Genomic DNA, 24,910 nt, shown 5'->3' on the forward strand with positions numbered 1-24,910 from the left:
GACCAAAATGCAAATTAATATTCCCTCTTGGCATCAATTGCCAAAAAACGGAGAAAAATCAAGTTAAAAGGAACAAAAACAGTGACTTACCTCGGCTGTCGCGCAAATTCACTTCCCCGTTTTATCCGATCTTAAGTACATAAACATATGGCCATTGAGTCCCCTGTACAGATCGCGCTAGAACTTCGGTCTCTGTATTTGGTGAGTGAAGCCAACGGAGTTCAGCTGAACAACCAACATAACAGAGACCGAAGCTTTTGGTCTAGTTCAGTTTATGAAGTGAAGTAAGACTTGAGAAAAATGGGGGTCGGACGTATAAAAAGGTTGATTATTTTATGGAATAGCCCAGCAGATCAACTTAACTTAGATCTAACTTTGTTACATGGGCAATGTGCACGTCCACTGCTGCACAGCATACAGCCAGGCACAGTTATCATTATTACGTTCATTAAAATATCTGCCCATCCATGCCATCCGCTTTCGCAGCAGCAGTATTTGCAAATAATTTGGCGAAATTGTTTGAATATATAACACTTACTTTCTTGATTGTTGTACTTCATAGATTCGTCAGGCATGGTGGTAAAAATGATGAAATAAAGAAAGATATTTCACATTTTGTGGTCACAACAAGATCGACATCTGTCTTCAATTCCCCAATATTGCCAACGTAGTTGCGCCGGTACCGTATGTATACGTACTGTAATCTGTATCTAGCTCGTCGTCGCGTCGTGAATTACATTACGAATGGGTGTGTGCATTGCCAAATTTTCGTCAAAAGAGGTTGCTGTGAACAATTGAATGGCCATCAAGATGTGAGTTTCATTTTATTTTTGGATTATTGAAAATAGGGAAAAAACACTAAAATGAAAACTCATATCCAAAACACCAAACAATTTACTTAAACAATTGCCATTTTTAAGGAAGTAAGGTAAATTTTGCCAACACAACATCAAGCAGTAGCAACAAATCAAATACCAAGTACCCATATATTATTACCATTCATCTCTTTCCTTTTGTTTCCAATTCTAGTACCCGGCTCTCCTTTTTGATGATTTTTTTTTTAAGTAATTAGTAATTGTTCATAATTCAAATCAAGAAATCAAATACCAACCAAACTATTACCATTTATCTCTTTCCTTTTGCTTCCAATATCTCTCCGTTTAAAAAAAATAGTAATTATTGTTCATATCATTCAATCAACAAAATAACTTGCCATTTCTGTCTGGTGTCCCTTCATTCAGGGAATAATTCACTGTCTAACTTGAATCTAATTATTTTTCTCTGGTATCTGGAAAATTGTTACAACTAGGGTTATTATAACATATGGTAGTAATAAATCTGTAAGTGCTTAGATATGCACAATGTATGTCTTAAGTGTATTATAATTAACAAGATTATCATTATTATTATTATTTGACTAACAGAAAGCAAACTTCTGCATTTTGAATTAATTGATGATCAACAATTTTTTTTTAAGTTTGTAAATTCAGGGTAACATATTATGGGCGTTTTTTAGACCAATATTATTGCTACATCAGTAACTAAAATACACCATCATTGTCTTCATAATCATCCAGGGGTGGATGTCCAAAGAAGGCCTTATAGTTCCCCCCCCCCTTTTTTGGGGGGGTTGTTTTTTGTTGCTGGTCACCATTGGGAGATGGCAGTTGCTTTTATGTTGGTGACCTTGGTGTCTTTTTATCATATTACCACCACCACCACCACTACCACCATCCTGAAGATCACCATCACCAGAGACCATTACCACCACCCTGAAGATCACCATCACCGGAGACCATTACCACCACCCTGAAGATCACCATCACCGGAGATCATTACTACCATCCTGAAGATCACCATCACCAGAGACCATTACCACCATCCTGAAGATCACCATCATCAGAGACCATTACCACCATCCTGAAGATCACCATCACCAGAGACCATTACCACCATACTGAAGATCACCATCACCAGAGACCATTACCACCATCCTGAAGATCACCATCACCAGAGACCATTACCGCCACCCTGAAGATCACCATCACCGGAGACCATTACCACCATACTGAAGATCACCATCACCAGAGACCATTACCACCATCCTGACGATCACCATCACCAGAGACCATTACCAACATACTGAAGATCACCATCACCAGAGACCCATTACCACCACCCTGAAGATCACCATCACCGGAGACCATTACCACCACCCTGAAGATCACCATCACCAAAGACCATTACCACCATCCTGAAGATCACCATCACCAGAGACCATTACCACCATCCTGACGATCACCATCACCAGAGACCATTACCAACATACTGAAGATCACCATCACCAGAGACCCATTACCACCACCCTGAAGATCACCATCACCGGAGACCATTACCACCACCCTGAAGATCACCATCACCAAAGACCATTACCACCATCCTGAAGATCACCATCACCAAAGACCATTACCACCATCCTGAAGATTTTATTTTTTTATTTATTGATATATTCATATTCCACAATCATCAAAGTACATTTATAATAAATCATTTTAACACTGAAAAAAAATGCATAACACACAGGATTGAAACGTAGCAATGAAATGAAAAAAGTGGAGGGGCCTACTAAAAAGCAAAGCTTGTAAAATGTAGACCCCCTATCAAAATTTTATACAAGGGTAATATGATATAAGTAGAGTAAAATAATCAGCAAAATTCTATAAAATTATATATAAACACTGTAACACAAATGTATTTACACTAAATACAAAATTAAATATTGACTTTAAAATAATCAATACTACCGTGGGTAAGTATGAGGTTCACAAAATATTTGATTGAATCAATAAGAATTCAGAATAAATTTTTTGATGAGTAATTTAAATCGGTTTAGATTAGCTGCCTCTTTTATTACTCTGTCCAGAGAATTCCAGAGTTTTGGTCCTGTGAAAAATACAGTTTTGCTAGAAAATACTGTTCTACTTTTGGGTAAGTGATAGTCATTTGAATGTCTCGTATTATATGAATGTAAAGTATTGTTTTTCATAAATTTCTTTTGTAGGACATTAGGTACACTATTTCTATCTAGCTGATACATGAATTGGAATAGTTGCAAGCGGTACAGGTCATTGACTTTAAGGATACGTTTATGACGAAACAATTCATCTGTATGAGCTCTAAAGGACATATTGCATATTATTCTCAGTACTTTTTTCTGAAGTAGCAAGACTTTATTGAGTCTCGTTTGAGAGGCATTACCCCATGCCAGAATTCCATAATTAAGATATGGTAGAATTAATGCACAATACAACATGGATAGCGCCTGTGCTGGAAGAGCGTTTTTAAGCTTATTGATGACTCCAATATTTCTTGCCACAGTTTTGCAAATATTGTTGATATGACCATTCCACGTAAGCTTGTGATCATAGTAAGACCTAAGAATTTGTTGTTTGCACTTCTTTGATTTCAGTATTATCTAAAAGTATTTGATGCGGTAGATGTTTCAATGAATGACTAAAAAGCATATAATTAGTTTTTTGCAGATTCAATGACAGTTTGTTGGCTTTAATCCAGTTTGTTACTTTTTTAAATTCTGCATTCATAGTGCTCACAAGTACATGTGGATCATGATGTGTAAAGAAAATATTGGAATCATCAGCAAAGAGAATAAATGAGAGAACATGAGATGAATTTTTCATATCATTAACATAAAGTACAAATAGCAAAGGGCCAAGAATACTACCTTGTGGAATTCCACAGGAAACTGGCCTTGTTGGAGATTCTGATTCATTTACTGTAACAAACTGAATTCTATCAGTAAGATAACTCCTAAACCATTGTAAAGCTGTCCCTCTGATACCGTAATTTGATAGCTTACATAATAGTATTTCATGATCTATTGTATCAAACGCTTTTGAGAAGTCGAGGAATAACCCTACAGTGTGATCAGAATCGTCAAAAGAAGTAGATATTTTATTTATTAATGTCAATATAGCATGAGTTGTATTATGTTTTTCTCTAAAACCGAATTGATTATCACATATAATACTATATTTCTTAAGGAAAGCAACTGTCCTTTTATAAATTATCCTTTCAAGAATTTTTGAGAACGAAGTTAACAAAGATATTGGGCGGTAATTACTAGTAATTAATTGGTCTCCCTTCTTGAAAATGGGTATAACTTTAGCTATTTTCATCTTCTTTGGGACCTGGCCAAGCTGCAACGATAAATTAAATATATGAAGCAGAGGATCAGCAAGAGAATGTATAATGTTTTTCACAACTCTATTTGTAATGCCATCATAACCGGGAGTCTTTTCTGCTTTCAAATTAAATACAATCTCAAGTAATTCTTCTCTATGAACTGGAGTAAGAAATATTGAACTTTCATTTTGTTTATCCAAAAAGTCCTTAAACGAATTTTCTACAGGCATAATATTTCCAGCTAACTTTGGTCCAATTTGAGAGAAATATGTATTAAATTCATTTGCTATAGAATGAGTATCTTCAACCATATTTCCATCTACACATAATTTATGAACAGCACTAGATTTGTTAATTTTGTTTAGGGCCCCATTTATTGTTTTCCATGTATTTTTAAGGTCGTTTTTATATGAATTTAATTTTTCTGTATAAAACCTCTTTTTTGCTATTCGGAGAGTAGTTGTTAAGGTATTTTTATAAGACGTGTATCTATTCCTTGAAATATCATTTGGATTTGATATATAAGAAACATACATATTATTTTTCCGATTTATAGACCTTAATATCAATTTTGAAACCCATGGGAGCTTTGGAACACGTTTATAATCGTAATTTCGATATTTCTTTAAAGGAACACAAGAATCTAAGCAGTCATTGAAAGATTTCAAAAATATGTCAAATGAGTCATCGACATTCACATTCGAGTTATAAACGTCAGACCAATCAACAGAGCTTAAATCTTCTTGAAGGCGTTCAATATTTTTATCACTAAAGTTGCGACAGATCCTATATTTCTTTTCCATTTTTGCGAGTGATTGCATTGTTTGGATATGGGTAAAAATAAGAAAATGATCGGATATGTCTGTCGTTACAATGCCAGCTTTCGGAAGAGGATGAGAGTTACAGAATATATTATCTATAAGCGTAGCAGAATGATCAGTAATACGGGTTGGTCTAGAAATAATAGGCAAAAAAATAGAAGATAACATTAATTCAAGGAAATCATTTGTTAAAGAGTGATTACTGGTCAAGAGATTAATATTGAAATCACCAGTGATGATACAATTGTTATTTATCAATTCTCCGTTTTGCAAAAGTTCATTAGTAGCAAGTAAAAAATCTTCTAGACAAGAAGTTTGAGGAGGTCTGTAGATGACACCTATTAGAGTTTTCTTATCTTTTTGAATTTTTACTTCTACAAATAAGGATTCGATGATTTCATTCATATATTCAAATTCATGTCTAATTGCATAATCAAATGAAGACGGAATATATAATGCTAGTCCACCTCCAATTTTATTTTTCCTATTGTTTATAACAATATCATAATTCGGGAGGGTGCATAAGGAATTCGGGGTTTCCGTGAACCAAGTTTCAGTAAGAGCAATAATTGGGGGATTGGCAAACTGTGTATTTTCTAATAATAATCGTAATTTCTCGAAGTTTTGGTTAGCGCTTCTTATATTCAAATGCAAAATAAAAACATCATCTTCTCCAATCAATTTAGCATAGTCTTTGAATGAATTTTCTGTATAATATGGAGAAGAGGAAAGATTGTATGCTTTATCATGAATATCGAATTCAACTTGAAGTTCATCAAAATTATTTGTAAGGATATCAGTAGAAAATCTATCAAATGGAGTATGATGATTTGAGATAACATTGCTTTTATCTTGATGATTTAGTAATAAGAAATCATCATTATTCAGATGATAAAAGGGGAAATCACGCATATTATCCACCATTATGAAATATAATATATTGCCATTTTAAAACAAAATCTTTGTAAGCTAAGCATATAAAGCATTTTTTAGATTTGATACCATCATGACCCAAAATTCGAGTTCGGAAAATACTACAGTTGTAATAGTTAACAAAATAAAGATTATCTAATACAATTATTAACGGGCGATGAAGAATATTTGCGCACAAAAATAAGTAAAATTACCTCCATAAAATGTCTGGTATTGAAACATTATTGAAAGGGCAGTGAAGGAATGCAAAATATACCACGGAAAATAACACAGATATTGAACAATGCGAAAAATTTTGGGACGAGAATTTCATAATAAATGAAAAGAATACTGGAAAATCGAATAACATGGAATGGATGAAGGATAGTCCTACTACAGTTTGGAAAAGTCCTCTCTGGAATGAATGATGATGGGTTGACACTTCTCATCCTTCCTTACATAGATTCGGCCATTCTGGGTCCACAAGAACTTGTATCCGGCATCTCGGCGGGCCTTGTTGAGATCTTTCATTAGATCACCATCACCGGAGACCATTACCACCATCCTGAAGATCACCATCACCGGAGACCATTACCACCATCCTGAAATCACCATCACCAGAGACCATTACCACCATCCTGAAGATCACCATCACCAGAGTCCATTACCACCATCCTGAAGATCACCATCACCGGAGACCATTACCACCATCCTGAAATCACCCTCACCAGAGACCATTACCACCATCCTGAAGATCACCATCACCAGAGTCCATTACCACCATCCTGAAGATCACCATCACCAGAGACCATTACCACCATCCTGAAGATCACCCTCACCAGAGACCATTACCACCATCCTGAAGATCACCATCACCGGAGACCATGACCACCATCCTGAAGATCACCATCACCAGAGACCATTACCACCTCTTCATCAATCACCATTGCCATCACTATCACACTCATTGTCATCATCAACATCACTATCATCATCATCACTTTCATAAGCATCATCACTATCTTCATCACCATCACCATCAACTTCATCACCATCACTATCATCATCACTATCATCACCATCATTAGCATCACCATCGTCATCATAATCATGTATAACCGAATTAATACAAAAAAGCTGTGGTCAAGAAATTTGTTGACTTCCGACAAGATTAACGTACGTCTGAATGTCATGCTAAGGCACCAATGCGTACATTATTTTATGCACAATTTCATTGGCAGATGGCAGAATTGCACATCAGGTAAAATCAATTTCAATTTTAAAGGACAAGTCCAACCCAACAAAAAGATGATTTGAATAAAAAGAGAAAAATCCAACAAGCATAACACTGAAAATTTCATCAAAATCAGATGTATAATAAGAAAGATATGACATTTTAAAGTTTCGCTTAATTTCACAAAACAGTTATATGTACATCCTGGTTGGTATGCAAATGAGGAAACTGATGTCATCCACTCACTATTTCTTTTGTATTTTAATATATGAAATATTCTAATTTTCTCTTCATTTTCAAGTGAAAAAACAATTAATTTCTCCCTGAACATGTGGAATTAGCATTGTTTATTACTATATGGTTCCGACAAGTTGATCCTTATTGTCAAATCTGTAAAAAATGAAATATTGTGTAATTCAAACAATAAAAAACAAAAGAAATAGTGAGGGACATCATCGACTGTCTCATTTGCATGTCACTGATTTGTGCATATCACTGTTTTGTGAAAAATAAGCAAAAATTTATAATGTCATAACTTTCTTATCTTACATCCGATTTGGATGAAATTTTCAGCATTAAGCTAGTTTGATTTTTCTCTATTTATTCAAATCAACATTTTTCTGAGGTGGACTTGACCTTAAAGAGCAGAGAAAATTGCATTTATATCACATGACAAACGAGAGAGCTTATACATGTGATGTCACACAATCCTAACTTATAAAACCATTATACTATTGTCTTTTGGAAGATTCACCAAACATTCATATTTTAAAACCAACTTGATGAAAGGATGAACTTCCCCTCTTTACTTTGCGACGGGTGATGTTGAACCGGCCATACTGTGTATTCTGAAAAAATGCTATTTTAATAAAGTAAATTAATCTTACGTTAGGGCCAACACATGCCGACGATTGAATTACTTCTACGTATAGAGTGTTGATACACTTCCAATAGACCTCTCAACCCATGTAACTGGAAAAAAAAGGATGATTTTACGCAAACATATGGGAAACAGTATTTCACAAGAGGTCAGAATGGTTAAAACTGTATTCTTTCCTCCAAAATCAGAATGGTTGAGGTCTGCTTTCACCGTACCAAGACCCGTCCCAATAAGCTTTCTACCATCAGTTTTGACAAGAGTTATGATGATTTTAATCATTTCAGTTCTTTTCAAAGCCTTGTACAAAAGCTTGGTAACATTTCTTCCAGCTCTCAGACATGGCAAGGCAAATCACCGCACTTCTGTGAACAAAGATGCAAACAAGCACTTCAATGTCCAAGGTAACACCAACTAACTCATGACATGATAATCATCACCACAGCTTATTTCATGTCAAGAGATGGTCCACAAAACTGCATTTAAGACATAGGTTCCTTCAAATACTTGACAATATTTAGAATTTGCATTGTTGTACAAGGACACTTGTCATCGTTTTCAAAAATATGTATATTTTGGACTGAAACAAGAAGAACAATGTAATGCATAAATAATTAGTTTATGACACAATTCATCTGCAGTTTAATAGACATGAGTAGCATGCAATAACAATACTCATGAACAAGACATTCTTGGCTTGTATTCCACAGTAAAAGGTTTGCACAAAATACAACAACTTCAGAATGACTATTCAATTTCAACAAACATGGAAAGCAATAAGCATATAAGATGTAGTTTTCCAAGAAGTTACAATTTCAATTTGTTTCGGTAATATCTATTATATTCAATGGTTTGATTGTTTTTTTTATTTTTTATGTTGGTTTGATTGTCTTGATAAGCAATACAAGGTCCTACTGTATAAGATTTAGATCCTTGAATTAATTTCTTGATATCAAGTAAGCTTTTGACAACTGTAACAATACCCCCCCCCCCCTTAACAGTTTACTTCATTCACCCATCCACTTAAATATTTGACCCTATAAAAGATGTAACAATCATAGGCAGCATAACATAAACCACCTTTGCAGAAGAAAAGTAGTAACATTTATGTCTCTGATATGCATTACATAAACAACAAATGACAAGCTGATATATGACAAAATTTCAGTTACCTTGAAAATGGAATAATATACTGTGGGATATATATATCCAAGAGGACTATGACAGTAGCATTTCTACAATGTACATTTCCTACATAAACAATGTATGAAGTGGTGTGCTCTTTGAGGTTTTCAATAATTGGCTGTTTGTTTTTTTAATTTCAAAGCATACTTTGCATCAATATATTCAACAATTAATTAGTGCACAATAGATTATAAAAACAATTCCAAATTTGATCTTACTGCATTCAAAAACAAAAATTAAGATCCATAGTATCACAGTCTCAAATATAAACTATTTTGGACTCACAAGTCAAATAATCATTTTCTGATTTTAAAATACCATTCATTTCATCATTCATTTTCTCATTATTTCTTCCATTTTTGTCATTGAATGGTAGCAACAATATAATCACACATTGATAGGACATCCAAACTTAACTTACATCTACCCATAATGCATTTGAATATAATATGAACTGTATATTTACCATGAAAATGAGAAAAATGCCTTTAATAGCATGAGAAAGCAAATGCATCCATTCGTGTTGTGGATCATACTGATTTCACTGTGCAACCTACGACTAAAATAAAATTCCACCACAAAATACCCGGAGATAACACACTCACCATAGCACAAATCATCCCCTTTCTAGTGAAAGCCTGAAAAATAGAACATATCTAAACTTGTGAGAAGATGTTTATTGTATGCAGATGTGTACAATAAAGACAGTTTTTTGACAAATGTATACAGTAGAGACAGTATTTAGATATCATCAATGTCAAGGTCCTCTTCTTCCTTTGCAGGTGGTGGAGCAGCAGGTGTCTTGTTTGGTTCAGCACTCTCCACCTTGAGACCAGCTCCTCCACGGTTACTGAAAGCAACCTGTAAATAGATCAAACAATCAATATTTCAATGAAATGAAGAATAAAAGGAATCTCAATACTAAAAAAAAAAAAAAAAAAACAATACAAACATTATTCAAAAGGAAAGGAAGCATTGTTTCCATGACATTATTATTGTTATTTATTTGGCATTTCAAACAACAAACAGAACCATATGTGTTTACTTGTGTCATAATCAATAGTTTACTTTACTGCACATGCAGAGAGACTTGAATTTTCACAATTTTTAAGTTTACTTGTTATTTTATCACAGGCAATCTCTGGTTAAATGCCAAAACTAAGAGCCATTCGGATTGTAATCAATATTTCTTGAGGTGCCGGCACAAATACGCTAAACTCAAAGATTGCTAGCTTGTAGGTGATCTCTTTTTTTTTCAAATTATATTACCAGATATAAGGTTTAAAAAATAGAGCTGGTAAAGCAGATGTGCACCGAATACTTCTAAGGTTTTTAATAACGATTGCACAACTCATCGTATCATGAAATTGTTCCACATACTTTCTAATTTATGGGGAAATCTAAAAAATTCAACCTTTGTTAACATTTCAACATTGATGACGCTACTGCTGCCACTGTCGGAAAAGCAGTGCCTATGCAGGCAAGACAAAAATTGTGTTCTTTATGATGCAAAAGCAGGATTTCCTTTAGATCATTATTTGCGTTTTTACTGCCTGTTTGAAAGAGACGTCAAAGAACTAAGAATATCACAAGAAATACTAACCACGACTTCATCCTCACTGGACTCTTCTTCTTCTGCCTCTTTGAGCCATTTGATGAAAGGAGCTGCTTTCTCATGAATCTGTTGCATTATCTCCTTTGAAACATACTTCTTAGATGGCTAAAGAAACACACAAAATATCAATAATTCAGGATGCATAGATCCATTGAAATAGTCAAGTACCATTAATAAATCGGTAGCATGACAAGAATTCAAAAGATACTTTAAAAAAGAATGTTAATCTTTTATTGAAAGGTAGAACTATTAAATATTTTTAACACAATATTTTAATAGTGTTATGATATACTTAAATTTGATAACTATTTTTATTTGGTGATTTGTAAACATTTCTTTTTTTTTAGAGGGGGGGGGGGGCTTTAAGTAATGAATACAATTTAAATTGTAAACAAATGACTGGCAGATAAGTACACGATAGATTTTTCTAAAGAAAGACAAGAAATATAGCCTAGGTTTTCAACTGTTGTAACTAAAAATGTAAGTTACTTGACATATCTTTTAGAACCTGGTTGATTGAATCTCTAAAATACTCAGAATGGAGATTTGCACGGGAGGTTTGCCAGAGAGAGCGGTCTAGATTATGAGCAACAGAGCTTAAAACGTAAACCCTTAAATCTAAAAACCTGGGGTTCTTCTATGGTTTCTGACAGGAGTCCATTCCAAACAGTAAACTTAAGCTTACCTTTGCAGCCCAGGTTAGGATGACCTCTTCATCGACAAGGTCAAGATCATAGACAGCCTTGAATATTGAAGGTACCTTCGGAACCAGAACCTTGGCATGTAGAGCGATCAGCTGTTCAATACCACCAAGGAAATACTTCTGACCCTTAGGATTGTCATTCAAAAACTGAAAGAAAAAAAATTCATTTATTTATTTGTTGTTCACCAAGAGGTGGACTGGGGAGAGTTTAAAAAAGAGTGGAAATTGGCTGCGGCTCAGACCATCAAACAAAACTTTATTTTTAAACAATCATAAGTGTCCATTTAGGATTTGCATTTGATTAATTAAGATAACTTTAAACTAAACTCTTTATGCAAAAAAATAACAACCTATGATTTGAATTGATTGGTTGGAATAAAAACAAGTGGAACGCCTCTGGCAGTCTCGCCTGCATTACGCGATTTAATATAGCAGCAGTGCTAACTTTGAAAACTACTATAAAATAATCATTCACAAAAACACCATTCATATAATGACATAATACCACGTTCATTGACCATAAATGACATTTGAACGGTGACATAAGACTTGTCAACTACACCCATGTCCACATTTCATTCACTCTATCAATAAACTTTCAAAGTTATGATGGCAATTCAACAATTACCCCAACATGGCCTAAGTTTATTGACCTTAACTGACCTTTGACCTTGGTTTTGTGACCTGAAACTCACAGGGGATGTTCAGTGACACTTGATTACTCTTATATCCCAAGTTTTATGAACTAGATCCATAAACTTTCAGAGTTAGGTTGGTAATTCAACAAATACCCCCAACACGGCCAAAGTTCATTGACCTTTAATGACCTTTGACCATGGTCATGTGGCCTGAAACTCGTACAGGATGTTCAGTGATACTTGATTACTATTATGTCCAAGTTTTATGAACCAGATCCATAAACTTTCAGAGTTAGGATGGAAATTTAACAAATACCCCCAACACGGCCAAAGTTCATTGACCTTAAATGACCATTGACCATGGTCATGTGACCTGAAACTTGCACAGGATATTCAGTGGTACTTGATTAAACTAATGTCTAAGTTTCATGAACTAGATCCATAAATTTTCAAAGTTATGATGGTAATTCAAAAAATACCCCCAACTTGGCCAAAGTTCATTGACCCTAAATGACCTTTGACCTTGGTCATGTGACCTGAAACTCAGGCAGGATGTTCACTCATACTTGATTAACCTTATGTCCAAGTTTCATGAACTAGATCCATAAATTTTCAAAGTTATGATAGTAATTCAACAAATACCCCTAACTTGACCAAAGTTCATTGACCCTAAATGACCTTTGACCTTGGTCAGGTGACCTGAAACTCGAGCAGGATGTTCACTAATACTTGATTAACCTTATGCCCAAGTTTCATGAACTAGGTCCATATACTTTCTAAGTTATGATGTCATTTCAAAAACTTAACCTTCGGTTAAGATTTTGAAAATAATTCTCCCAACATGGTCCAAGTTCATTGACCCTAAATGACCTTTGACCTTGGTCATGTGACCTGAAACTCAGGCAGGATGTTCAGTAATACTTGATTAACCTCATGTCCAAGTTTCATGAACTAGGTCCATATACTTTTTAAGTTATGATGTCATTTCATAAACTTAACCTTAGGTTAAGATTTGATGTTGACGCCGCCGCCGTCGGAAAAGCGGCGCCTATAGTCTCGCTCTGCTATGCAGGCGAGACAAAAAAAATGCTAGTGCCAGGGTCACTTTTGCATATATACAGAGCTTTATTAGATATAACTGACTTACATCTGGTGGGTGTTTCATACAGTGGTTCATTAAGTTACGCACGACTCTACGCATGACTGGAACATGTTCACAGGTCATAAATCAATTACACAGGGAAATCACATAGCACAAGAAAGTATCACCAGTCGTGCGTCTTATGAACAGCTTTATAAAACACCCACCAGCTTTTAATAATCCAATATGAAAAAATAAAAATCCAATGTTAACATAACCACAAATCAGTAAAAGTGCAATATCATGAACAGTATTTACCCTCAAGAAATGATACTGATACTGCTTGAGCTGTTTCAACACCTGCTCATCAAGGAGAAGTTCAGCTAAAATAAGAGCTCCTTTGTCCTTTATGTCGAGACGCTCTGCTTCTACCAAAAACTCCTTGTCGCACCCCTTTAAGTCACCTCCTGCTTTCTTTGCCTAAAATTGTTATTCAATGAAACAAAATGGTTAACACAATTTTATATTCAAATCTGGTGAAAATCTAAACACATATATCGTTCACTTAGCATGTTATGATCTAACAACCTCTTTACAGCTAACTTTACATTTTGTTAACAAATTTTTGGCATTACTCCCATTTGTTTAAGATCAGTATGCTCGATCTGTAATGAAAATCATAAGATCATAAGTCAGAAAAAAATGATCTTAAGATTTTCATTACAGATCGAGCATACTGATCTTAAACAAATGGGAGTAATGCCAAAAATTTGTTAACAAATTATAATTTTCTCCTATTAAAAAGCCTCTTAATTTACTAACTTAACATTATATCAAATTAACAGACTGCATTAACACAAGTGTGCATGAGCTGAACTCTAGTCTGTATCTAAAATCAAATTCCCTGCCTAACTACCAAGTCAAATTGTTAAGCAATTTCTTTTTCAATCGGTTGAAAAATCAAAATGTTTTACATGCACATTTTTTAATGAATTGCTGAGTACATGAAGATTGCTGAAAATAACTTGATACCATCTATCATACTATCCTATTGTGTAAAGACTTGTTATATTAACAGATGAACAGTTTCTTTAACAAAATTACTGTCAGCCATTCAGATTGAAGGATTTCAGTAGCTTTTAACAGTTATTGCATATTTGTTATCATAATAAATTGTTTTTATTTTTTTTTACCTTTACAAATTTATAGAAGATGTCGAGTCTCTCCTGTCCCGTCTTCTCTAAGTCATCATTGAGGGTCAAGCCCTTAGCACCACTGCTCAAATCCCCCATTCTCTCTCGGATAGCCTCTTCACTGGTATCAACTGACCACTCCTCATCATCACCATCATCCTAGATGGACAGAACAAGAGAAATACCTTCATGACGTACCTAAACCTTGCATCTCGAAGTTCATAACAGATACACTAAATGGCTGATGGTTGTAAGGTTGTAATGGTTGTAAGGGCTAGACACAAGACAGCTGTATAAATGTCTTCTGCTTCTGACTCTATACCCTTTAAATTCTTTTAAACTCAACACGGAACTCAGAGACCATCATATTACACATAGACAATGGGTGATTTCAAGTCTCAGTGTTCATTCTATTATTGCAGCCTCGAGTACCCCCCCCCCCCCATAAAAAATGAAAATGCTTACTAAGTTAGCATCTTCCTCTTGACAGGCATCACCCTCTCCATTCTGTTGTTTACTCTGAGACTTCTTCCCCTTGCGCTCAGTCTTTGACGATCCAACGCTCTTTGGATCATGTTCAGGGGGGTTCTTGATGATGAATGTACTCAGTTTATGACGCTGGTCCACAATACCCACGTGACCGCAGGCAATACAACGCTGACCAATGTTGCCTTTCTTCACAATCTGGTGGAATTATAATGGCATGGCCAACAACAAAAAATTAACAAATGCCAAAACTCCAAATCACAATGTTATAAAAGAAATACCTGTATGACATTTTCCATTAAATCTCATTTAAAAATATGGCATAGTACATGTCCCCTTGAGCATGGCGCAGTGATGCATTACAGAACACAATCAAATGAGAACCTAAGTGTGATTTTATATCACCCATAACTCTTACCGACTAAAACTTTACAAACATTAAAACCATGTGTGAAACATACATCCCTCTCAAAATTAAGTTAAAATAAGTGCATGAGTAATTGAATTTGAAATTATCAACACCAGATATTGGCTATAAACAGTCAAGAAATAATTCTGGGGACTTACACATGCACACTAACCAAAACAACTGGGCACTCAGCGTCTCAGCCCCAATATTATACAATATGTGAATGCATTAAACTCATCATTTGAGAAAGATACAAGAGAATTTCAATAATGAATTCCTGTTTATTATATTTTCCTACTTGCATTTTTCATCCCATACTAACATTTGGCATAACACTCTTTCAAATTTCAAAGTACAGGCCTTAAAAATGCCAAGGGAATATGAAGGCAGATGGAATAACTAGATGAAAATGTCAAACGGAAAGTTTATCCTGACATCAAGTTGGTTTTAATGAAAACAGAAAACTTAGAGAACAGTATCCATGAAAGTTTAACTGAAATTCATCAAAAACTAGAGTTGTCAATTTAAAACCCTTTCTATTTTGTAATGCCGCCTGGAAGCAGCTGCCCATTACGTCATATAATATAAATATATATCTCTCATAGAATCATGTAGGAAATTACTTGTCAAATGATAAACTCAATGTAAAATCAATTTCATTTTTCTGAGAAATCACATTTTAAGTCATATATATATGAAGGATTTAAAAAACCAACTACTAAACCAACTATGGGTCAGAATGAACTTGAAGAGATGTCTTAGTCTTACCAGAAAGGTTTCGGGATTGTCACACTCGGGACACAGCACATATTTCCTGATGAAGATATCTAGCATCTCCTGAAGTTTGTTAGCATCATGCGAGCCATTTACAATGAAGCGATTATTCTTGAAATCAAACTGGGTTTGGGCACCAAGCTCACAGCCAAAAAACTTTGTAGGGTCTGTGCACACAAGATACAATAAGAGGAAATTGGTATAATAGATGCATTCTACAAATACTGAAGTGGTTGATATCAAAACAAAGCACATATTTGCAAGGATTCTATATTTTCGAATTGAAACCATTGTAGTACTTTTAAATTCTATGGCGTAACAAAAAAACATACAGGTGTATATTACATCTTTTTCAATCCACATGTGACTTCCTGTACCCAACCATTTTCCATTTAAAGGGGAATCCAACCCAACCTAAAACTTGTTTTTATAAGGAAAAGAAAAATCAGACAAGTTGATAGGTGAAAGTTTGAACAATATTGGACAAACAACAAGGAAGTTATGAATTTTTAAAAGTTGTAAATATTGGTAATCACTATACCCATGGAGACTTCAAATTGGCTGCATATGGGATGTCATAGTGATGTAAGGCAAGGACTACTCTTCCATGTACTCCAATACATATTATGGCTAAAATGTCATTTTCCCCAAAAGTTTTATTTCAAATCATATTTTTATTTCATGAGGACATAAAACAATATACCACCTGGGTTATATTTAGATTACTGCCCCTGGGGAATGGGTACTTAGGAGAAAACCACAAATTCCTGGAGAAAACCACAAATTCCTGATAATAAAGTACATAGCCTATGGGAAAGTTGTCCTTGCCCCTTGTCATAATTTACTTACTCAGTTGCCAATTTGAAATCTACATAGTATTAGTGATCTCAATTTTAAAGCAGCTATAACTTTCTTATTGCTTGTCTGATTTCTTTGAAACTTTCGCCATTCTGTTAAATTCATTTTTCTCCTTCCCAACACAACATTTTATGGCCAAGGCTGGATTCCCCTTTAAAAAGAATTTTCTTTAAGCATACTGTTTAACATACATGTATTGTTAATTATGTCCTCATAATGAAAAATACCATACGGAGTCAAGTTCACTGTTAGTATTGTAATAATACTGTATGGAATTTTGATATCACTGTACATGTATAAGGAACTCTGTATAAAATGGTAGAAACAAGATTATGCATGACTTGTTAAAATCATATTTAGAGCTGTTGTGATAATTGAACTGATATTTATAAACTGCATACCAGCAAACTGAACTGCCTTATCTAGTCCATTCCACATGCAGAATGGTACAATGTACACTCATATGCAGCCCACTTTATTGAAACAAATTTTGAAACCACATGTATCTAATAATCCCCAATATGAAAAATCCTATATCAAAAATTTTGATATCATTTGAAAATACCCAAGAAGCAAAGAAAGAATTACAAATTATCAAATCAGTCAAAAGATAAAAACTTGATGGTGCCCGGGCCCAGCGGACGGGTGCAATTAACTTGGTGATAACTCCCGATTTGTTTTGAATTTTCAACCGTCATCCGTGCACGTGGAGACAGAGTTAATTATATCATGGAAAATTTGCTTGCTTATATTTTCAATGTATGTTAACGAAGTTCCCTAAAATTTTCAGGACTTACCAAAAATAATATCATTCTATCCTGAAAAAATTATATCAAACGATCAAATAGTTATAATTTCTCGCTTACTTTCATTTTCGTCGTCTCCAAAACATGCCCTCAAACTTTTTCCAGACATATCTCTACCCTGCATTGAATATTCATGAGATTCGCTGTGCATATTCATTAGATATGTACGGATTTGCATGCCAAGTTTTCGCTGTGCCGAAGACTTATTTTTTGAGAAATCACTGTATGAAAATGGGGTTCTGACACAAAATAACAAGGAGTTATGATACCAACAAACCCAATTCCCACGCACACGGCCACAGTATGTCCGGGTCCAAGTGTTTACATGCACTCGAACTGTACTTACCAAGCTGAATGAAATACAAGGTAGGCATAGAAATTTCTCCTTTTCTCTTTCTCTGTATTTTACTGAACTGACATACGATTACCATGATCAGTGATGAAATGAAGCTTACGAAAAGCTTAATTTCACTGGTCAACTTGCTAACACATGCGCTGCAAAACCAAACTCTCGCCAAATTGTCTGATACATGAATAGGGATCTCGAACGCTACCACTCACACTAGTGCAAGGTTAGTACCACAAAGAACCGCGTTGGCAGTGGATTTCTAACTAGTGGGTTGCGCGTGCTGTGACGCCACTTCTAGCGTCCACAACACACAACTTCTATGGCTTGATATACAAGAACTGATTTTCACACAAAGTTACCTTAATAGTTACTTTCTGACATATCTCAATCTCGTTCATGCCAAAGACCTAAAAATGTGAAATTTAAGCGATTTTTTTTTTACTTCTTATTTTCATTTTTTTCATGGAAGGTTTTTGACATATTTTTCATATTTTTACTCCACAAACGACAAAACTAACTTAATAAACAGTCAAAGTAATCATTCTTCTTTCCAAAATAAAAACATCACTCAGATTCATGGTCATTTACAAAAGTTAAGGCAGTTTTGTAGCGACACTTTCTCAGCGGTTTCAGGAAACCCTCTCGTTAACTTTGAGCGTTTTCGAGGTCAACTGAAAACAAAATCAGCCGATAATTGCACCTCTCCACTTTGCCTGTGCCTTCTAGGTTTGAGCATGACATTGATATCATCTACGCATTGCTGAATGTGATACTTACATGTAGGTGGTCTACATAAGGACTTGCCAATCTCCACCATGTTTATGATGACAGTTTTAATGCCATTCCCACTTCCCTCAACCTGAAAACAAAACAGATCAATGTAAGAGAAATAATTAGGATGCTACATATCATCGCACCAAGAAACTACACTATATAAGGGAAAGCACTAAAATTAAAACAGTAAAATACAGTTTGTGTTTGAGGATAGTAGCCCCAATGGTTGTTTACATGTATTATCTAAGCAGACCTGTGATACTGGCACATGAATTGTATACTTTCTTTTAAAACACAATACACCAACTACAGAATGATTTGTCCTTTTAATTTATGTTATGTCGTTCGGTCAACAAACCTTGGCTAGGAGACGTGGCATCTTGTAGCGGTAGAACTGGTCAGTGATCGCTCTGTTGACATTGAGAGACATTGTGATCTCCCGTTTCTTCTACTACTGGTTTTGTGAATTTGGTTTTTATTGGTCCGCCTGGAACAGCGCAGATGTGAAGGATGTGTGAAATTATGCGCCTGTGAAGACATAAACCTGTCTGGGGGTTGCTTTTGTATTCTATATGGATGCCTCTGGCACTCGGCACAGGTGAATCTCACCGACAGTAGTTCTGTAAAACAAATACGTGTAAAGGGTATATAGAGTCAGACGAGATTTTACACATACAATCACGCTTGCAATTATTGCAATAAATACAAGTTTAGACCCCTTAAAACTTTATGAAACTGATTATGTAGGGTTTGGGCATATTTCCTAACATGGCATATTAATATAGTTAGCTATGCATTAACATCCTATTATAACATTGCATGTGTGAACTACTAGTATATTGTTTTTAAAAATATCTTATTGTGGAACTAATTAAGTATTCCAGGATATCAGTGAGGATCATGTACTTCCTGTCTTCCTCCCTTCTACACTCAATGTGACCACACATTTTAATGTGATGCCACACATGTCTGCTACATAACCAACATTTGGTGCTTGCTTTCCAAAAACTGCACAAAGGGTGACTGACAATATCCATGCATAACCAAAAGTTTCATTGGCTGAAATGCAGCAAACATAAAGTCTTAGTTTATAATTTTCAATATTTTTGGAAAGTTTGGTATAATGGCAGATCCGACGGGGTGGATGGGCCAGCCTACCATACCCGATGGAGGGGAAAAAATGACAATTTTGAGACAAGACAATACCACAATAAAAGTGTTTTTTTTATTAAGTTCTGATTGAAGTAATGCAATTTTTGAAGTGGTTCCCCTTGTGACCCCCCCCCCCCCCTCCCCTGAAGTCAATCCTGGATCTGGCATTGTAATAGGAAAGGCCGAGTTGGACAATTTTACTCTACTACATTATATTCAATTTCTTTCTGGTAATACTATCCAAAACATCCTGCATAAATCTGTTGAACCATTGCCATATGGTTGGTTACATCCACCATATGTCCAATATATTACAGGGAGACATTGTAAGAGATTAACAGCTTCACAAAGCATTTTATATTCAAACACATGCATTTTTTTAATTTCTCACTTTCTGACATAAATAAATATGCACTTTAAAATCAATCTGTACCCCTTCATGATTTCATAAATCTATATTTATTTTCATCTACTTTCACCAATACATCAGGCAGAAGCTGGTTCTATTTCCAATAAATCAGGCCAAGATCTGCTTAAAATTTATTGCAAACCACAGACATCTGAATCCGGGCTGGGGTAGCCTTGAGGTGTTTAGACTCTTTGGAGAGTACAAATCATGCTAGTGAGAGACAAATCTCCACAACGCCTGACAACTTATCACTGTCAATCACCACACACATACAAAGCCTGGAAAATCACTTTCTTGCTGGCCAAGAGATGCATGCAATGATGCAGGTGCAAATTACAAGACAATCCAAAAAAAAAAATTATTTCAATTATCTTGTAAATGCAATAGCCAGTCTAACCAAATGCATGTTTTAAACAGCAATTTCTTTCCTTGCCATTCTTTAAAACTAAGGACATGAGTTTCTCACAGAAAAGTTATAATTTATTATGAACATTTGAAATGGTCATATTGAATGTTCACAAGGCTGATGGTAGTATGGGTGGTTGGGTGTCAAGACAATGTAAAATTTTGAAGCCTTCATTATTGTCTTTGGATTACACTAAAATCATGAATTCCATAGTTGCAATAATCGTCTAATTTGTTCTTTATATTGCCTAACATTTTGTACTAAATATTTATGAAATTTAGCTTGCTAATTTCTTCAAATGGCTGTTAAAAATTGATTGTCTGGACACACAACCTGTGCAGACAACTGGGTATACCATTACCTGGTAGGAAATTGATTTTACAGACCTTTTACATTGTGATCTCTGGCTCTGTGTGACTAAATATATGATGCAAAGTGCACTCTGATTAGAAAATGATTTTAATAGGGGCAATATTAAAAGGCCTGGAGTAACTTCAGTTTGAGCAAGGCCACTAGCAATCTCACTTAACTTGTATTTCCTACATGTAGTAGCAATCTAACATATGAAGGTGAGCCCAATGACTGTGCACCTATTTAACTTAAGATTTAACATAAATTTCTTTTTATTTCACAAGAATTTTTAGTTGATAATGTTAATCCTAACATTAAAGTCCACCCCAACAAAAAGTTTATATGAATAAAAAGAGAAAAATCCAACAAGCATAACAATGAAAATGTCATCAAAATCAGATGTAAAATAAGAAAGTTATGACATTTCAAAGTTTTGCTTAATTTAACCAAACAGTTAAATGCATATCCTGGTGGGTATGCAAATGAGACCGATGATGTCATCCACTCACTATTTCTTTTGTATTTTATTATATGAAATAGGGAATATTCTATTTTTCTCCTTATCATCAATGAAACAACGATTAATTCTTCTCTGAACAAGTGGAATGAGCATTGTTTTATACTATATGATTTAGTCAAGTTTGTCCTTATTGTCCAATCTATAAAAAATTAAATATTGTATAATTCAAACAATAAAAACAAACGAAATAGTGAGTGACATCATTGACTGTCTCATTTGAGTTGTGCATATCACTGTTTTGTGAAAAATAAGTTAAACTTTAAAATGTCATAACTTTCTTATTTTACATCCGATTTTGATGAAATTTTCAGTGTTTTGCTAGTTTGATTTTTCTCTATTTATTCAAATTAACATTTTTCTGGGGTGGACTTGACCTTTAATAAGTGAGCCAAAAATTTCATTAAAAAATTGAAATATACAATTTTCTTGGAAAAAACCCCGGCTAGTCATTTTCAGATCAAACAAAAAAATGGTGTCCCATGGCTGCGCACTGATTCACTTTACACATAAATCAGGGATTTTGAGGAGAAAGGATGCATTTAGAGGCTGTCACATGAAATGCCTAAAATTCCTTATTTTTCCACTTTTTTTATTCAGATTTTTTAATGAATACCTTTCTATGTATTGCATCGGTAAAATTGTGGTCTGTTGCATATCTTCTTTTACTAGAATTGCACAAATATGTGTGTGCGCAGACAAGGGGGACTGCGCAGACTTGGGGGACCATACCATAACTTGTATTTTAATTCACTCTCCAAATACTCCACTCTCCAGCAATGTCTGGAACTTGATCGAGACTCCAGGCTACATGTAATCTAAAAGGTCATGTCCACCCAAGAAAAATCTTGATTTGAATCAAGAGAAAAATCAAACAAGCAAAATGCTGAAAATTAATCAAAATTTTGCAGCATTTTTGCTTGATTTTTCTGTTAAAATTTTGCTTATTTTTCACAAAAAAGTCTTTTTTATTTTATTAGGCCAGGTAAATACAATATTTCAATTTTTACAGATTTAAAAATAAGGAACAACTTCACTGTTCACCACAAAGTGTTATTAGGCCTATGTTCAGAGAGGAATAAAACTTTCAACAATCTGAATGAGGACCAAAATAGACCTAGGGCTAGGCCTATATTAGACCGATAAATAGGTCTATTTCTGTCAGGGATATGCTCCGCTGATCTTTTAGAAGGAAAGTAGAAATCTCGGGGGCGAAAGTTTCAGGTTTTTTGGTGGTACATGCAGATGAATGGGATGGAATCCCTGGCTCCGTGGAGAGTAAGCATACATGTACGTTAGTATACCCAGTTGTTGTGTGTCTGGACAGGTTGTGTGTCCGGACGATCAATTTAGAAAGTCATCATCAATTTTTATTACAAAATGTTAGGAAATATTATAGAGAACAAAATAGAAGATGATTACAACTATCGAATTCATATTTTTAGTATGGTAGTGGATCGTATTACCGAACACTTTTCATGAGTTCAATCATATCAAACACATTATTCTCATCAAATTCATCAAACTTTCACCATAAATACACAATTAGGCTACCTACAAAATATAAATGTGAAAAAATTTTGCCGAAATCGTTTTTCTGTTTTACGATATTAGCTTCCAATCGAACCCCTCTTCTCATGTGAAATATTTTAGTCACTTGAAAAAGGTATCGTATTACCGAACGTGTGTTTTCTATGGGAAAAATTGAGATTTTTTTTTACCATATCTTATTATTTTTTAAGACTTTGAAAATGTGTTTTTGACCATTTTTCATCATCTTTCTATTCAGTTTCTCTTTGAAAGAAAGTTGCAAAGTTTTAAACGTATGTAATTATTTTCTGACGTGTATGATGCGCGCGTTCGGTAATACAATCACTCACTATACTTACAATCCAAAGACAAAAAAGAAGGCCTCAAAAATATAAACTGTCTGGACACCCGACCCCCCCATCCTACATGATTTTTACTCGCCTCCTGACTAATCCGTCGCCTCATTTGCATACCGACCAGGATGTAAAATAGGCCCTAACTATTTTGTGAAATTAGGAAAAACTTTTAAAATGGCAAAATGTCTCAATTCTCAATTGTTTGATTTCTCTCTTCCAAATCCAATCCAAGTTTCAATTCTTCATGACTGTCTTTTTATTTTAATTTCAAACATGTCAAATCAACTTTTTGTTGGATTGGAACTTTCCTTTGACTAAAGTTATGATACTTACTGTTTATATTGCAAAAAGACATAAACACGACGAGGTGTGGAAGGTTTAGAAAGAAAACTTGGCAAGACCAGATGGCTTAATTTCAGCTGAAACGAAAAGGCTACACAAAAACGCAGCACCTCTGCTGCTGCCCAAGGCAATGGAACTCGTGTTGATCCGCGAAGAACAATCGACAGACGTTTGCTTGTAAAGTGGAAATCTCAACCTGTAACGAATAAAAAATTAATGAAATACAGTATTCGATTGTAGAAAATTAATGAGCATGAAATACTTCAAATCATACTGCGAATAAATGATACTCAAAATGGATTTCTTACCACTCATTCCAAGAGAGCAGTAAAAATTTACGCCAACAAACGCCGCACGAATAGAAAATACATGCGTGGAACAATCTAGGCAATATTATAGAGTGCGTGCATTTGCGCAATATCTTTGGCAAGTGCGTGTGGGAATAAGAGCTCAATCGACCACGCACTACAACAGTTGCGTCATAAGGCTTAGTCTTAAACCACAGACCTTTCATTCAACCTCGGCAAGATATTTTGTAGATAATTTAGAGAGGTGGTATATGAGACGTGGGGGGGGGGGGGGGCAGGCGCGTAGCCAGGGGCGGTGGGGGCGGTCACCCCCCAAAAAAAATACAGAACAGAGTTTAATATCGTTCATACTTTTGCATATAGCATGGCACGAATTTAATTCCTCCCCCTTTGAGAAGATACTTTGCCAAAAATTACTTGCTGAAAAGCGGAAGAAATATCATTTGGGGACCCAGGGAGTGACGGTAATGTTTACCCGCTCCGAACAGAAGAGCCAAAATTTTGTGTCAATGCAATATAATATATATATATGCAAGTAATATATATATATATCATTCACTTGATAAAGACGGTATGTACTCGTCGAAAATTTATGGACTTCAATCAATTTTGTTGGATTAA

At 34.9% G+C, this 24,910-nt stretch overlaps 1 protein-coding gene across 1 annotated transcript; it reads right to left on the reverse strand.

The window, feature by feature from the left end:
* Positions 1-8,661: 8,661 nt before the first annotated feature.
* On the reverse strand, positions 8,662-24,476 carry LOC129264719 (eukaryotic translation initiation factor 5-like). Its single transcript, XM_054902641.2, has 11 exons — positions 24,290-24,476; positions 23,973-24,177; positions 19,277-19,538; positions 18,922-19,003; positions 16,126-16,298; positions 14,928-15,146; positions 14,463-14,621; positions 13,588-13,749; positions 11,533-11,697; positions 10,836-10,952; positions 8,662-10,093 (listed from the first exon to the last, which is right to left on the reverse strand). Exons 3-11 carry the CDS (start codon positions 19,346-19,348, stop codon positions 9,974-9,976), a joined length of 1,269 nt encoding a protein of 422 aa, XP_054758616.2. The 5' UTR covers positions 19,349-19,538; positions 23,973-24,177; positions 24,290-24,476; the 3' UTR covers positions 8,662-9,973.
* Positions 24,477-24,910: the final 434 nt, after the last annotated feature.

This window comes from Lytechinus pictus, chromosome 7 (genome assembly GCF_037042905.1).
Source record: "Lytechinus pictus isolate F3 Inbred chromosome 7, Lp3.0, whole genome shotgun sequence".
NCBI classification, from domain to species: Eukaryota; Metazoa; Echinodermata; class Echinoidea; order Temnopleuroida; family Toxopneustidae; genus Lytechinus; species Lytechinus pictus.

Excerpts from the sequence above, each read along its gene's own strand:
- LOC129264719 (XM_054902641.2), bottom strand. The coding sequence starts at position 19,348 with ATGTCTCTCAATGTCAACAGAGCGATCACTGACCAGTTCTACCGCTAC. Across the intron at positions 13,750-14,462 it reads TCTTCTATAAATTTGTAAAG|GCAAAGAAAGCAGGAGGTGA; the intron begins GTAAAAAAAAAT and ends TAACAATTTTAG. Across the intron at positions 10,094-10,835 it reads CCAGTGAGGATGAAGTCGTG|GTTGCTTTCAGTAACCGTGG; the intron begins GTTAGTATTTCT and ends ATCTATTTACAG.